The sequence below is a fragment of the Colobus angolensis genome, unplaced genomic scaffold (assembly GCF_000951035.1).
Source record: "Colobus angolensis palliatus isolate OR3802 unplaced genomic scaffold, Cang.pa_1.0 Scaffold29, whole genome shotgun sequence".
Lineage (NCBI taxonomy): Eukaryota > Metazoa > Chordata > Mammalia > Primates > Cercopithecidae > Colobus > Colobus angolensis.
Window position 1 is genome coordinate 540,165 of NW_012116154.1, and position 14,321 is coordinate 554,485.

Here is a 14,321-nt window from a genome sequence, read left to right on the forward strand (position 1 = left end):
TAAGTCAGAATAAAAAATATATATCTGAAAATGGATTCTAAACATATTACGTTTCCACTTGAAGCACAACTTCAGTTCTAGAGTTGAATGTTTAATGTACCTAATATCCTTACTCTCTGGATGTCCTAGAGTTTTTTATAGATTAAATATTCTAGGTTTAACAGTTATGTTTCTTATTCTTTTAATAACTGATTAAAAGCCTTGCAACCTCCAGCTTTTAACTGAAATAGATATTCAACGTTTTCCCAGCAGATGGTGATCGTGAGCTACATTAAAATTTAAGTTGACAGGCAATCCATTAAAAGTGGGGGGGTGTGTGTATACACATATACGCACACATCTATATATGTGTCTATATGCATCTATATAAACTACGTATAGTTTACAGATGACAGAAACCTCCTTTATGACTGCTTTTTACCTAAAATACATGAAAACGGGAATTTATAACTAATTTGTCTTTACTTCATAATAAGCCATGCCTCTATTGTTGAAAATCTAAGATCCAGAAAGATTAAGAGATTGGGTCATTTACTCAGCCAGCCTACTCCAAATGAAGGCTAATTCTGTGTCCATCTCTCCTCCTGAAACCGGAGCTTCATTTGGTGATCCATTTAAAGAACTTTCATCAAGCAGTTCATGTTTACATGCTCATGCACAGGCAAATGAGGCTGTGGCCCTCTGGGTACCACAGTCTGAGCAAATTCCCCAAATGAAGAGATCTTGAGGAACCCAGCAAGGTGACCCACAAATTTGATCCAAAGGAAGCTTTTGGAGAGGTGGTAACTTTTGAAATGGGCCTCCAAGGATTATTTTACCAGTTAGAGGAGAGCAGACATCTTTTTAGGGAAAAAGAATAGACAAAATAGACCAGATGTGATGGCTCACACCTGTAATCCCAGTATTCTGGGAGGCCAAGGTGGGAGGATCATTGAGCCCAGGAGTTTGAGACCAGCCTGGGCAAACATAGGGGGAGACGCTCTCTCTACAAATAATTTTTAAAAATTAGCTGGATGTGGTAGCATGCACCTGTGGTCCCAGCTACTCAGGAGGCTGAGGCAGGGAGAATTGCCTGAGCCCGGGAGGCTAAGGCTGCAGTGAGCTGTGAAAGTACCACTGCACTCCAGCCTTGGTGACAGAGTGAGACCTTGTCTCAAGGTTAAAAAAAAGTAATAATAAAATTAAAAAAAAAAAAAGATAAAATAACACAGGGACCTTTGTGACCAAGCTGTTTTTCTGAAATGTTTCCATTAACTGCAATCATAGGAGGACTGTAGGATTTTTAATATAGACAGCCAGAGTTATATCACTTCTTTCTTGGTCTCAGATTCTATTCTTTGTTAAAATCAGCTGGGATGCGTGTTCAGAAGTTGTGATTTACTGCCATTAAAACCACCTAGTGAGGCAAGTTTCAGCATGTCAGACCACAGATTCTTCCAGCATGTTACCCTGGCTTTAAATTGAGCAAATACAGTCCTAGGGTTCATCCATTGTCTTCTTCCTTATCTACTTTAACTGAGACATGCTGTTTATGTAACCTATTTTTTATGTGATTGGAATCCATTTTTATGTACACCATAATATTGGTCTTAGCATGTCATTATTGGACTTAGCATGTCAGACAGTGAATTTTTAAACTGTGAGGGTCGTTTTCACATTTTTTTTTTTTTTTAGAACAGAATTTTCCAAACAAACTGCCTGAATCATAATATATATAATTGACGAAAGCAGGGCTGCTTTGGCTGGAATGGAAGAGTAGAGAGGAGATCCAAACTGGCTTTCCCCTCGGCCTCTACCTTGCCCTCATGGGTGCTCCAGGCGGGGCTTGTTGTGACTCTGAGGATCCACTAAGCACAGTTTGAAAACTATATATTACATTTGTATGTGGACTTTTTAGAAAACGAATTCCTCAAACGATCAGAACATCATTGTGCCCATATGCAAGCTGTTTCTGAACATATTTGAATTGATATGTCATTGCCACATTAATGGTAGTATTACATTCACAACATTCAAAATATAAAAGATTTGTAAAGTTTTTCCTAAAATAATATTTTAGTACAAAATAAGAGGAAATGTTACAATAGGATTAAGGTTGTACTTTTAAACCCTGCTGTCTCCCTCTTGTCCCTCCGACGTTTGTTCAAACCGGTAATTCAGTTTTTAAGATTAAGTTAAATCCTTATTCCTTTGGGTACTGTAACTCGTAGCATAAGCTGAAAAAAATATCCAAAGAGACCAAAAATATACAAGAAGGCATTTGTCCTTTGGTTGTGATGCTTAGTTACTCAGGTATGCTAGTACCCAGCACAATGAGTGCTAGAATGTGCTGCCTTCACTCTCAGGGCACACTACGGGAAGGAGGATATGGCAAGTTTGAAAAAGACCACCGGGTATTGTTATCCCTATTGACAGTCATCATGAGATGAGAAGATTTGGGACTTTTAAATCTATCCATAAAATATAATTATCAGCTCTGTTCCAAAACTGTACTGTTTGAGCTCCAGTACTTGCATTCATATGGTAAGCTTTTCAGGATATTTCTGAAAATTGTAATGCTGAGAGTTGTCTCACCAATCAGTTGCCCACACAGCTTTTTCCTTTGTTTTTTCTTTTGCTGTTATTAAATAAATCAAGAGGTGACATTGATTACTAGGAAGGCCTAACTTGTTCAGGAATAAGAAAGCTCACATGGTTAAAATGCAAATGGGACTATCATATTGGATACTTCAATTGTCTGGACCCACTTTGCTAAGGAGAATTGCAGGTTCACAATGGGTATCGTGGACAGTAACACCTCTTAGTCTCTTTTCATCACCACTTAGGAGAATTTACAGTAGTCTCATTCTTTCAGACAACAAACTTGACCTGTTTTATCTCACCCTCATTCTTTTGAAAGGTAGTCAACATATTTGGACTCATAATTTTAGATTGGGAAACCACTATCGTGTCAGCCTATATTTTTTAAATCAGATTTTTTTTTTTTTTTTTTTTTGAAATGGAGTCTCGCTCTGTCTCCAGGCTAGTATGTAGTGTCGGCTCACTGCAACCTCTGCCTCCTGAATTCAAGCGATTCTCCTGCCTCAGCCTCCTGAGTAGCTGGGACTACAGGCTCCCGCCACTACGCCTAGCCAAATTTTTGTATTTTTAGTAGAGACGGGGTTTCACCATGTTGGCCAGGATGGTCTCGATCTCCTGACCTCGTGATCCACCCACCTCAGCCTCCCAAAGTGCTGGGATTACAGGGCTAAGCCACCATGCCTGGTCTAAATCAGATTTTTTAAATTAAATTAAAATTTTGTATTTTCTCAAGAAGAATTGTAAATAACAGAATAATTATGAAGTTTTATGTTTCATTGGCAGGGGTTTCTCTGATATTTCTCATGTTTGATCTGTCACTTTAATATATCAGGAGCCAGGGTGATATCACTTCTTTCTGGTCTGAGCTTCTATTCTTTATTAAAATTTATTTACTTTTATTCTAACTTATTTCCAAGACATATAAATTATGTTTTGTCTCATATTCATACTATGCTACTAGATTCCTTTGAAAATTAGTAGTACAGAAGTCTGATCTTTCTTCCTTATTTTATAATTAAACCATTGTTTGAAATATGAAGGCGTGCCTTCGTGGAATACATAATTTTTTGAAAATGTTTAATATTTATTTGCTTCAATAGAAAAATGCAATTATGTCTTTAGTACTGCATAGATTACCTACTAATAATTTCTGTGTTTCTGAAAGCAAATCATTTATCTTGAGCATTACAGAAAACAGTGTAAGCTATATAATACCTGCCTAGATTCATCACTGATTAAAGCAGATTTCCCTGGTGATAAGATTTTGCTTTTTCTCTTATTATGATGCATGGATTTGGAAACTTTTTAAATGGAAACTTATCCAATGCTTTCATCTGTTCAAGTTTTTCTGAAATAGGTTATGGGTTAGAGGATCATTTCTGAGCTTAAGAGTAAACTCAGAACACTGTAATTCTGTTGTCAAGCCTTTTTTGATCAGGTAGCAGTGTTGTTTTATGTGCATTTTGTAGTTTGTGATTGATGTATGTCATCCACTAGATGGAAGTTTCACGAAAGCAGGGACTGTGTTTATCATATTTATCACTGTGTCTCCAGCGCTTGACTGACTAGCCTATGTTAACCATTCAATAAATATTTGATGACTAAATGAATTATTCATTTAAATAATTAATTCAGAAGTTGGAGCTTAATAAGTGCTTGCTTAATGAAAGCCTACCCCCTATTAACAAATCTAGTTCATGCTTTCCACGCATTGAAGGCACTGGTATCAAATGTGCTATCACTAAGGATTAATTTAGGGGTATGTTAGAAAAGAAGCCAAGACTTTTACAGAAGGCATTCTTTAGAAATTTAGACTCGTTCATTTATAAAACCTGTCTTCAAAGTTGCTTAATATATAAATGTGAGAAAATCATGGGTTGGAAAGATTCAGCAACAAATATCTGAGCACCGCTGCATGGCAGGCTCTGTTCTAGGCTCTGGGGCTCAGCAGGGAGAGGATAGAAGAATTTCTGCCTTTTGTTTCAGTGTTGGGAGATAGGTAGTGATGTGTAAACTAAAACAACATCGTTCCAGACAGGCTTTAGTGCCCTGGGCACTGAGATAAGGCACTAAGATAGGAACAGTGAGGTAGTGATCCTTTTTTACATTATTTCCTTTACCACTCCTCAAAACGTGGTTGGCATTTGGGGGATGGTTAAAGAGTCCCTTGATGTGGCATAATATAGATCAACCATTACATTCAGTGTGACTAAACAACAATTTAGCGCCCTTTGCAACATATGGCAACAAATGGTTTAGAGGATTCCTAGAGAAATATAAAACTTAATGGAAAACAGGACTTTTCTTGAGCATTCATGACTGCGAAGTTCACAGTAATTTCTGTATTAGAATGGAATGCTTTTTCAGATAAAACTACCACATCTATTCTTAGTAGCTGCACATATCACTTTCATTTGTGCTAAAAGCGAAATGAAAATTTACATGATGTACAGGTGATTTCATGGTTTAAAATTCCAGTAGTTTCCTGTTCTATTTGCTTAAGAACATTTGTAGTTAGCTCATTTAATAAGACCTGCCACTTTCTGAGCATTTACTAAGCTCCACATCTTCCACTCTTCACCCTGATTATTTAGTGGGAGGGCCTCTAAAATGATACACAACATGATCCATTGGGGTGAGCAAGAAAATGTTAGAACTTCTGTTTGTTTTGTCTCATCTTTTTTAGTTTTTGCATTTTATAATATGCATAATTTATTAATTTTAATAATGTTTTACAAAAATATAACTGTCATAAGTATGTATTCAACATTTTTTCCTAATATACTCAAAAATGTTTGTGATAACTGATGTAATTTCATCTGCAGAACATCCTTATTAAACTATGTTATTAGGCTTATCTTGCTGTTGTGAAAGTTGATTCTTTGGTAAGTTAAGTTACTTACTTGCTGAGGGACCCATATCCAGTGGTTGGCAGAGCAGGGATGCAAATCCCAGTTCTGTCTTAATTCCAAATCCCATGTTAATAATCTGTAAGTTATGTTGCCGACTTGCTTTCGAAGAAAGTAAGAATGTGTACAAAATATTGGAGACTTGAAAAATAAAATGAAATCAATTGTGCAGTTGCATAATCACTAGATCAGCACTCAGGATGGGAAATGGGAGTCATTGGCCTGTTTGGGACTCAACGACTTAGTGAGGCAGCCTCTATGTACTCTATGTGCTGTATTCCATTTTCCTTGAAAATAAGATGGAAATATGTTTTTCATGATTTTCCCTCAACTGGCCATTAGAATCTTCTTATTTAAAGTACTTAAGATTTCCTTAGATCTCTAATCACATGCTCCTCCTTTCTGGTATGATAGGTTCCTTCTTATGAATGCTTCGTGGTAGATTTTCCACCCTGGGTATTGCTGTCTTCTCACTCAGATAAGATGGATGTGTTGTTTTTGCAAGTTACACCCAGTCACCTCTCACATCCTGATTCCTGTCAGCTGGGTGTGTGAATTCTGGCCTTATAACTAAGCCCTTGGCTTTGTGAGTTCAAATGTGATTTCTATGGCTTGAAAAGCACCAAGTTAAAATCTATTTCTTGGCCTTAGAAAAATTAACCAGTTGAGTGATTTCTCCAGAAGCAGGCAAATGAGCCATTCCAATGGTTTAATGACTTAATGCTGTCAGTCTTAGTACTGTAGACCAGATTAAAGGGAAAGGAAAGAAGGCGTTAGGTCTCTTTAAAACAAGGATGATACCCAGTGGAATGCAGAACACAGGGGAGCCCAGCAACCTCTGAGAACCAGTGTTGTAGAATGGCTCTGAATCCCACAGCACATCCTAATTCCAGAGTTAACGTATTTTAAACCTCAAGAGAATGGTGACTGCAGTGGCCTCTTAATTTATCATGCAGGCTTCTTTTGTCCTAATCCAACCCCAGACAGCTACTAGTGACCTTTCTGAAATGTAAATCTGATCCTGTCTCTCCTTTTCTAAAATTCGCCAGGTGTCCCTTGCCTTTGGGGTTGTCAGCATAACACACAGACCTTTCCATTTCCATTCCCTGCTGGCTTTTCCAGCCTCATCTTCCTCACTGCCATACCTCACTTCGTCTATCATTTCCATACTGACTAAATGGCAACTTCTCAAACATTACATGTCTTTTCATACATCTGTCTTTGTACATGTGATTTCTTCTCATTTGGAATTGCCTCCCTTATCCTTCCCCACCTCTCCCCATTTCTTAGCTAAACCTTAATTCGTTGTTTAGGATTTAAAGTCAAGTGTCAACTCATGGATAGATTGTTTTTTTGAGCCATCCAGACTAAGATGATACCTCATTCCTGTGTTTATCTTTGTACTCACATAAAAGTACATATATAGCGTATAACATACAATATGTATAACGTTTTTTAAGATAGGGTGTAACATATAATGTCATTCTTTCAGGGGAGCACTGTTTCTCTCTGATGATAATCCTGTATTATAGTTTATTGTAGTTTGAAACTGCAAGGAAAAGAAAGAGAATTGGTACCTGAGGGTCTAAGGCCAGGCTAAGGGAAAATGGTAGGAGTTGGACATGGGGATGTCTGTAGTGATCAGAGAAGTTGGACGCAGGTGCAAAGATGGGATGCTCACAAGCATTCTACATCAGGAGTTGCAAACTCCAGCCCAAGGGCTAAATCCACCCACTGCATATTTGTAAATAAAGCTTTATTGGAACACAGCTACATCTGTTTGTTTATATGTTGTCTTTAACTGTTTTCATGCTACCACATCAGAATTAAATAGTTGCAACAGAGAATATATGGGCCTCAAACTCTTAAAATATTCACCTTTTGCAGAGAAAGCTTGTCAGCCCTGCTCTAGATCAGCAGTTCTCATAGTTAGGTTCTCAGACCAGCAGCTTTGCAACCACTGCATGTTTCCAGGCTTCACCATAGGCCTGTTCAAGTGAGGAATTCTGGACGTAGGGCCCAGCAATCTGTGTTAATAAGCTCTTCGGGTGATTCTGAAAATTAAAGTTTGAAAAGCACCATCTAGATTTCTGGCCCAGTGGCTAATTACTCGGGACTTAATGACAACCAGGCAGTCAGGGTTTAGGAGAAACTCCAGTAAGGCAAGGAGGTACAATTAGAAAACGAGGCAGCCAGGAAGCCAAGGAGAGTTTCTAACGAAGCTTTCTGAAATAAAAATTTCATGCAGGAAGGAACTCACTATTGTATCCCCGGCACACGTACCTGCCCAGAAGTACCTGCTTAGGGTGTATTTGTGAATGAATGCAGGCATGCATGTGTGCTTGCAAAGGAGCTAATCCCGAAATACGACCCTGAGGCCTGCAGGTAGGAATAGGGAAATAGGTACACCTGACAGGGGTGCCTCAGGACTGAGGCTGAAACCCACCATAGAAATGAAGTATTATTGAAGACCGAGAACAGACACAAAAGTTTAAAAACTTGATGATTTGAACAAAATTCTAATTTTCATCTAATCTCAGTTTTACATCCCATTTGCTTCCTTGGGTATGTATTAGTTCTTAGTGTTTTGTCCTTACGGTGGTAGCTCAGCTGCGCCTCTAGTTGACCTTAGACAATTACTCCATCTCCACAAAGCTATTAACTGAATTAGTAAGTGTAAAGCACTTAGCCGTGCCTGGTGCAATTTTTCTATTCGTGAAATGCTGGTTTCCTCTTCAACATCTTCCTAGTCATAATCTTGTTTCATATGGAAATAAATCTTACTAGTATTTATCCACATTTACTCCAATGGTACAATTTTGTTTAATAATATTACTTCGTCTTTAAGGAAATTTCTGCCAAATAGCCCATGTTGTAATCTGAAGCCTGGGTTGATAAGAGTTTGATTATTATACTTTTCTCATTTAGGAGCACATCACAAACTTTTAAAAAATATGACATCATCTAAGCACTGACATAATGTTTGCTAATATGGGAATAGGTCACTTTGAGGTTCCATTATTTTGCAAAATATACAAGTATTGGGGAAAAACCATAATTTCTAAAACTATCATAATACATTTTACCAGTCTCTACATGAAGCTTTCTGTCCTCACTTAGAGTAGAAATGTTACATTTATGTGCCTTTTAAAAAATTCTGCATACATTAGGAACATCTGAAAGAGAAAATAAGATTACTGGAGGCTTTACTAGGTGAATAAACATTATTTTATGATTTTTTCAGTGATAACTAAATCTATATTATATCAAAGAGTCATCAACCTTGAGCCTTTATAACAGCATGGTGACATTTAGAAAGTAAAATTACTGTTTGGGGTTTTTTTTAATTCCATAAATGCCATGGGAATTTTATCGCATTTCAACACTTGCTGAATATGTAATTCCCCTAGTGCCCATTAGTGGCCATCTATGTAAGGTAATACATATTTGGGATGAAATTGATTACGGCCTAAACACTCTTGTGCTATGATCAGAAAAAGCACGCAAAGTTCAAATCTCTTTTTCCAATGATCATTATATAGCTAACAGTATTAATTTCCAAAAGCAGAACAGCCTATCACTCAAGATTCTAATCTCATCATAAATGATACCAGGGCAAAAGGAAAGGAGTCTGCAGAGCCTTCTGCTGAAATTAACCAGTGCTGTTCTCAAGGAGCTCTTAGGATAAAGGGAAAATTAATACGCTTTTGGAGTACAGTGTTTCCTTCATAGGTATCAAAGTAGAACCATTACAATTTTGCTGAATATTCAGAAATGTTTTATTATTATTCTTAAGGATTTGTATTAAAACCACCAAAACACTCCATGTGAACCTACTTGTGTGACTTTTCTCAGCATACCTTGCTGGCCCTACATCTTTGATCCTTTATGTTATTTGTGCCTGCTTTGAAAATGTTTCTCTTTTACCTGTGCAAAAAAACTAGATGCCTCCTTTCTTTCAAATATGATTTCAATGTGATCTTTCCAGTGAAGTCATTTTATTTTTATAGGTATGTGAGTGGTAGTGTATATTATATTGGTGTACTTTCTGAGCTCATTTTCCCCCTTAGAGACAGAAAATATATAAAATATTTGTTTATATATTTCTAATGACTGTGGTCATATCTTGGCTCCCACATTATCTAGTTACCCCAGTGTTTTGGGAAACATATTGCAAAAAAATTTTTTGCAGGAAATTTTGAGGGCTTGTATTGCTAAACTGTCCCCATGATCACTAAAAAAAAACCTTATCATGTCTTGAGTAAAATACTTAAAATTTGAACACAACTATATCCTGATCTTCATTGGGATGTGAGCCAGAATGATTTAACTGCAAATGCCCTAAAAGTAGCTGAAGATTTGAAAGAATCATTGTGTAAACATTTAAATTCAATAATTATGATGCTGGCATCATTGATGCTGAATTTTTCTTCCTTTCCTTTCTTGAACTTCTTGATGATAATTATTCATCAGGTTATGGCAGATTTCAAGTCTGCTTCCCATTAAAGGAAATAAAATAATGCTATCTTCTTGAAGGAAATTTGCCTTCCTGTATCATATATTATATACTAAGAAGTCATGCATCAAGTGTGTCTAATAACTATCCATATTATTTTGAATATATTGAAAAGAAAATGATCTAGACTGCAGCAGTATTTTTATAATTTTTGGATTTTGCTCTTGTCATTAGCTCACTTAGCAAACATACTAAATGCTGACATTCAATGCTGTGGAGTCATTAAGATGAGCAAGACATGGTCCCTACTTTTGAGCAAACATACCTTACTCATGCATTTACACTTCTCTTAATATAAGATATATAAAGATGAGCAAAGTTCTGTAGGAGAACAGCAGAGGGGAAATTTTGTTTTAAGAAATAAAGGAAAGCTTAAAAGAAACAATAACTTTTGAGTTTGGTTTTGTAGGAGAAACCAAGTTTCACTAGGCAAGGCAATGGGGGACGTGTGTGTATCTACTTAGATATACATACTCATGTATACACAGACAAACACTACGCATATGCGTGCCCATCCTGTATGGCCACTATAGCAGGGACTGTTGCCTGGGCAATTTAGCACTCATTCCTATCCCCCTTCTTCCTCAACAGCTCTACTATAGAGCCTGGAAAAGCTAAATACAAATAGTTGGGGTTAGCCTTGTAAAACTATCTGGCCAACTAGTATTTGGAAATATGCTGAGGGCTTTTCAAAAACACTTTGCTTTTCATATAAGAGATAGATACAGTTGGTATTTTTGTCTTCTATATGGCCTTTATAATTATACCTTGGGACATTGGGAGAGGTCAGGAGAATTAGTTGAGGTATGGTCGAGCTACAATTTTAATGTCCACAACTGCTCACTTCAGTACTACTTAAGTGAGGAAAGTTAATTTATTTAAGCCATTGTTAAATTTTTCTATTACTTGCAGCCAAAAGCATTCCAAACTAATGCAGGTATAAATTACATGCATGCATACACACACACTTTCTCTCTCACTTGCATATTTGTGTGTATAGTTAACTTTATTTTTCATGCCTAACCAAAGCTTGAGACTAATTTTAGACTTCAATTTTGGTGAAAAATAAGGAAAAGTAGAAAATGGCTTTCTTTGTTATCACCAATTCTGGCAGTATCCTCAATACTTACTTTCCTTGCATTCATTCTGCCCTCACCTATATTTTAAATGGAAAAAAATGAAGGCAAGAGAGGAGAAAATGAGAAGAAAAATAATTGCTACGAAGATCATGCTGGAGATTGAAACAGGGCAAGACTGAGAATCAGTTGATTGCAGCCTGCCAAGCAAGGGTACCCAGCTAGCAACAGTGCCTAGGCATGTGATGGAAATAAAATTTTATATCTTAATCCATCACTGCATTCTTATGTATTTAGGACCAAGAACAACATTACCTATGTCCATTTGGCAAACCAGGTTTCCCTAACAGCCAAGACATTGTTCTCTCGCCCTTACCACCGCCATTTAGGAAGATGAGAGTAGAAACCATTCTTTCTCATGAGAGATTGAAACAGCTTTTGGCTGGGTGTGGTGGCTTACGCCTTTAATCCCAATACTTTGGGAGGCCAAGGTGGGCAGATCACTTGAGGCCAGCAGTTTTGAGACCAGCCTGGCTAACATGATGAAACCCCGTCTCATATAAAAATTAGCCCAGTGTGGTGACACACACCTGTAATCCAAACTACTCTGGAGGCTGAGGCAGGAGAATCAGTTGAACCCGGGAGGTGGAGGTTGTGGTGAGCCAAGATGGCACCACTGTACTTTAGCCTGAGCAACAGAGCAAGACTCCATCTCAAAATAAATAATAAAAATAACAGCTTTCCCCAGAGCCCATTGGTTGTGTTTGTTCTTATAGCAAAGACAATATCTAATGAGCAAGAGATATTTGAGTCCGATCTTCTGCTACACAAATGTGGAACTATGTGAAAAACATCCAACTTGTTCTTCCTTGTAGAGACTAATATCACTTTGTTGTTCTTTTCTTCATGGTTTCTAATTGTTGTGTATACATTTCCTGACACTGCATCAAACTGCAATTTAATAGTATTAACAGGTAACCTCACTCTTTTTCAAACAGGTCAACAAGATTGCATCTTCACTGTCGTGGTCTCCCATAGCTCTGTGTGTGTGTGTGTGTGTGTGTGTGTGTGTGTGTGTGTGTGTGTGTGTGTTTATTAGAATGCCTGTCCTTTTTAACTGACTTTTGTTTTTTGTTTTTTGTTTTTTTTTTTTTTTGAGACAGAGTCTCGCTCTGTCGCCCGGGCTGGAGTGCAGTGACGCAATCTTGGTTCACCTGCAGTCTCTGACTCACAGGTTCAAGAGGTTCTCCTGCTTCAACCTCCCGAGTAACTGGGACTACAGGCACATGCTACCATGCCCAGCTACTTTCTTGTATTTTTAGTAGAGATGAGGTTTCACCATATTAGCCAGGCTGGTCTCGAGCTCGTGACCTCAAGTGATCCACTCGCCTTGGCCTCCCGAAGTGCTGGGATTACAGGCGTGAGCCACCGTGCCCAGGCTGGTTTTAACTGACTTTGGATTTTACTCCGCTTCTATGCAAGTTTATTTTAGAATCTGTTCCTTACCTTAGGGGTTACGTTAGACAGCTTCAGGGAGCCTCAATCTAATGCCTAAAGACTGGATGAAAGTCAAGGATATTTCAGAGAGAAAACTCAATGGGATAGTTGGAATTTGCACCAAAGTCCGTGAATTATCATTTAGTCTCTGATTTTAAAACACATACACACTTCAATTTTTTGTTTTTAAAGAATGTGAGCAGATTTTTTTTAAATTTCTACCGCTAATTTTTTTCAGAATCTTCAACTACTTGGAGCAACAGCCATTGAGGATAAATTACAAGATCAAGTGCCTGAAACCATAGAAACGCTAATGAAAGCAGACATCAAAATCTGGATCCTTACAGGGGACAAGCAAGAAACTGCCATTAACATTGGTAATTCACCTAGTTCAAGTTTTACATGTTGGTGCTTTTTAATAAGTTGATATATTTTAGAAGATGGATTTGAGACATTTCAAGATTCAAAAGATTTGATATGTCAAGATTGGAATATTCCAATCTTTTTTCACCTTTGCATCTCTGCCTCCCACACATTCCATCCATAAGTAGCACATGTGGATAACATTTCTGCAGTTGTCTGGAAATTGGGCTTATGGAATATTTATGTATTGACACTTGATTTTGTGACCAAAAGTTATTTTAAGATAATAGGAAAGAAGAAGATTGCCAGTTTGTATTCATACTATGTTAATCCCCATTTTTTGGAAAGACTTTATAGTAGCTCAGGGTGCCATAAGAGAATACCACACACCAGGTGGTTTAGGCAACAGAAATTTATTTTCACACAGTTCTGGAAGCTGGAAGTTCAAGATCAAGATGCCTGCAGGGTTGTTTTCTGGTAAGGCCTCTCTGCCTGACTGTCGTCACGTGGCTCCTCTTCTGTATACTACTCATTATGTCTCTTCCTCCTGAGACACCAGTCCTATTGCATTAGAGCACTGTCTTAGTCCATTCTGTCTGCCATAACAAAATACCATGAGCTGGGTGGCTTATGAACAACAAATTTATATCTCATCGTTCTGAAGGCTGAGAAGCCCAAGGTTAAGGCACCAGCATATTTGGTGTCTGATGACTGTTGGCCTTCTGATTCATAGATAGCACCTTCTTAACTGTGTTCTCACATGGTAGAAGGGGCAAGGCAGCCCTCTGAGACCTCTTTTATAAGGGCACTAATCCTATTCATGAGCTCTCTGCTTTCATGACCTAATCATCTCCCAGAGACCCCACTTCCTACTGTCACCATACTAGTGATTGAGTCTTCCTACTTAAGTGTCTGCAGTTAAGTAAGCACTTGCATATGAAAGTCTGGAGTTCGGGAAGGAGGGCTGAGTGGAACTTAGGAGTTTTAGAATGGTCGACATTTGGATGATATATGAAATCATGAGATGGAATGAGATCACAAAGGCCATGTGAGTATAGATGGAATTATTTTAAATAGCATGGTATTTTTAAAATGTGACATCAGGCCGGGCGCGGTGGCTCAAGCCTGTAATCCCAGCACTTTGGGAGGCCGAGACGGGCGGATCACGAGGTCGGGAGATCGAGACCATCCTGGCTAAAATGGTGAAACCCCGTCTCTACTAAAAAATACAAAAAACTAGCTGGGCGAGGTGGTGGGCGCCTGTAGTCCCAGCTACTCGGGAGGCTGAGGCAGGAGAATGGCGTACCCGGGAGGCGGAGCTTGCAGTGAGCTGAGATCCAGCCACTGCACTCCAGCCCCAGCGACAGAGCGAGACTCCGT

General features: G+C 38.2%; 1 protein-coding gene across 2 annotated transcripts in view; it reads left to right on the forward strand.

The window, feature by feature from the left end:
- The window catches only part of ATP8A1 (ATPase, aminophospholipid transporter (APLT), class I, type 8A, member 1), a 278,979-nt gene that overhangs the window by 156,890 nt on the left and 107,768 nt on the right, over window positions 1-14,321 (forward strand). For both annotated transcript variants that reach the window (XM_011949035.1, XM_011949034.1), the window contains one exon: window positions 12,817-12,955. In XM_011949035.1, coding sequence (XP_011804425.1) covers window positions 12,817-12,955 — 139 coding nt within the window. The remainder of the gene's footprint in view (window positions 1-12,816; window positions 12,956-14,321) is intronic.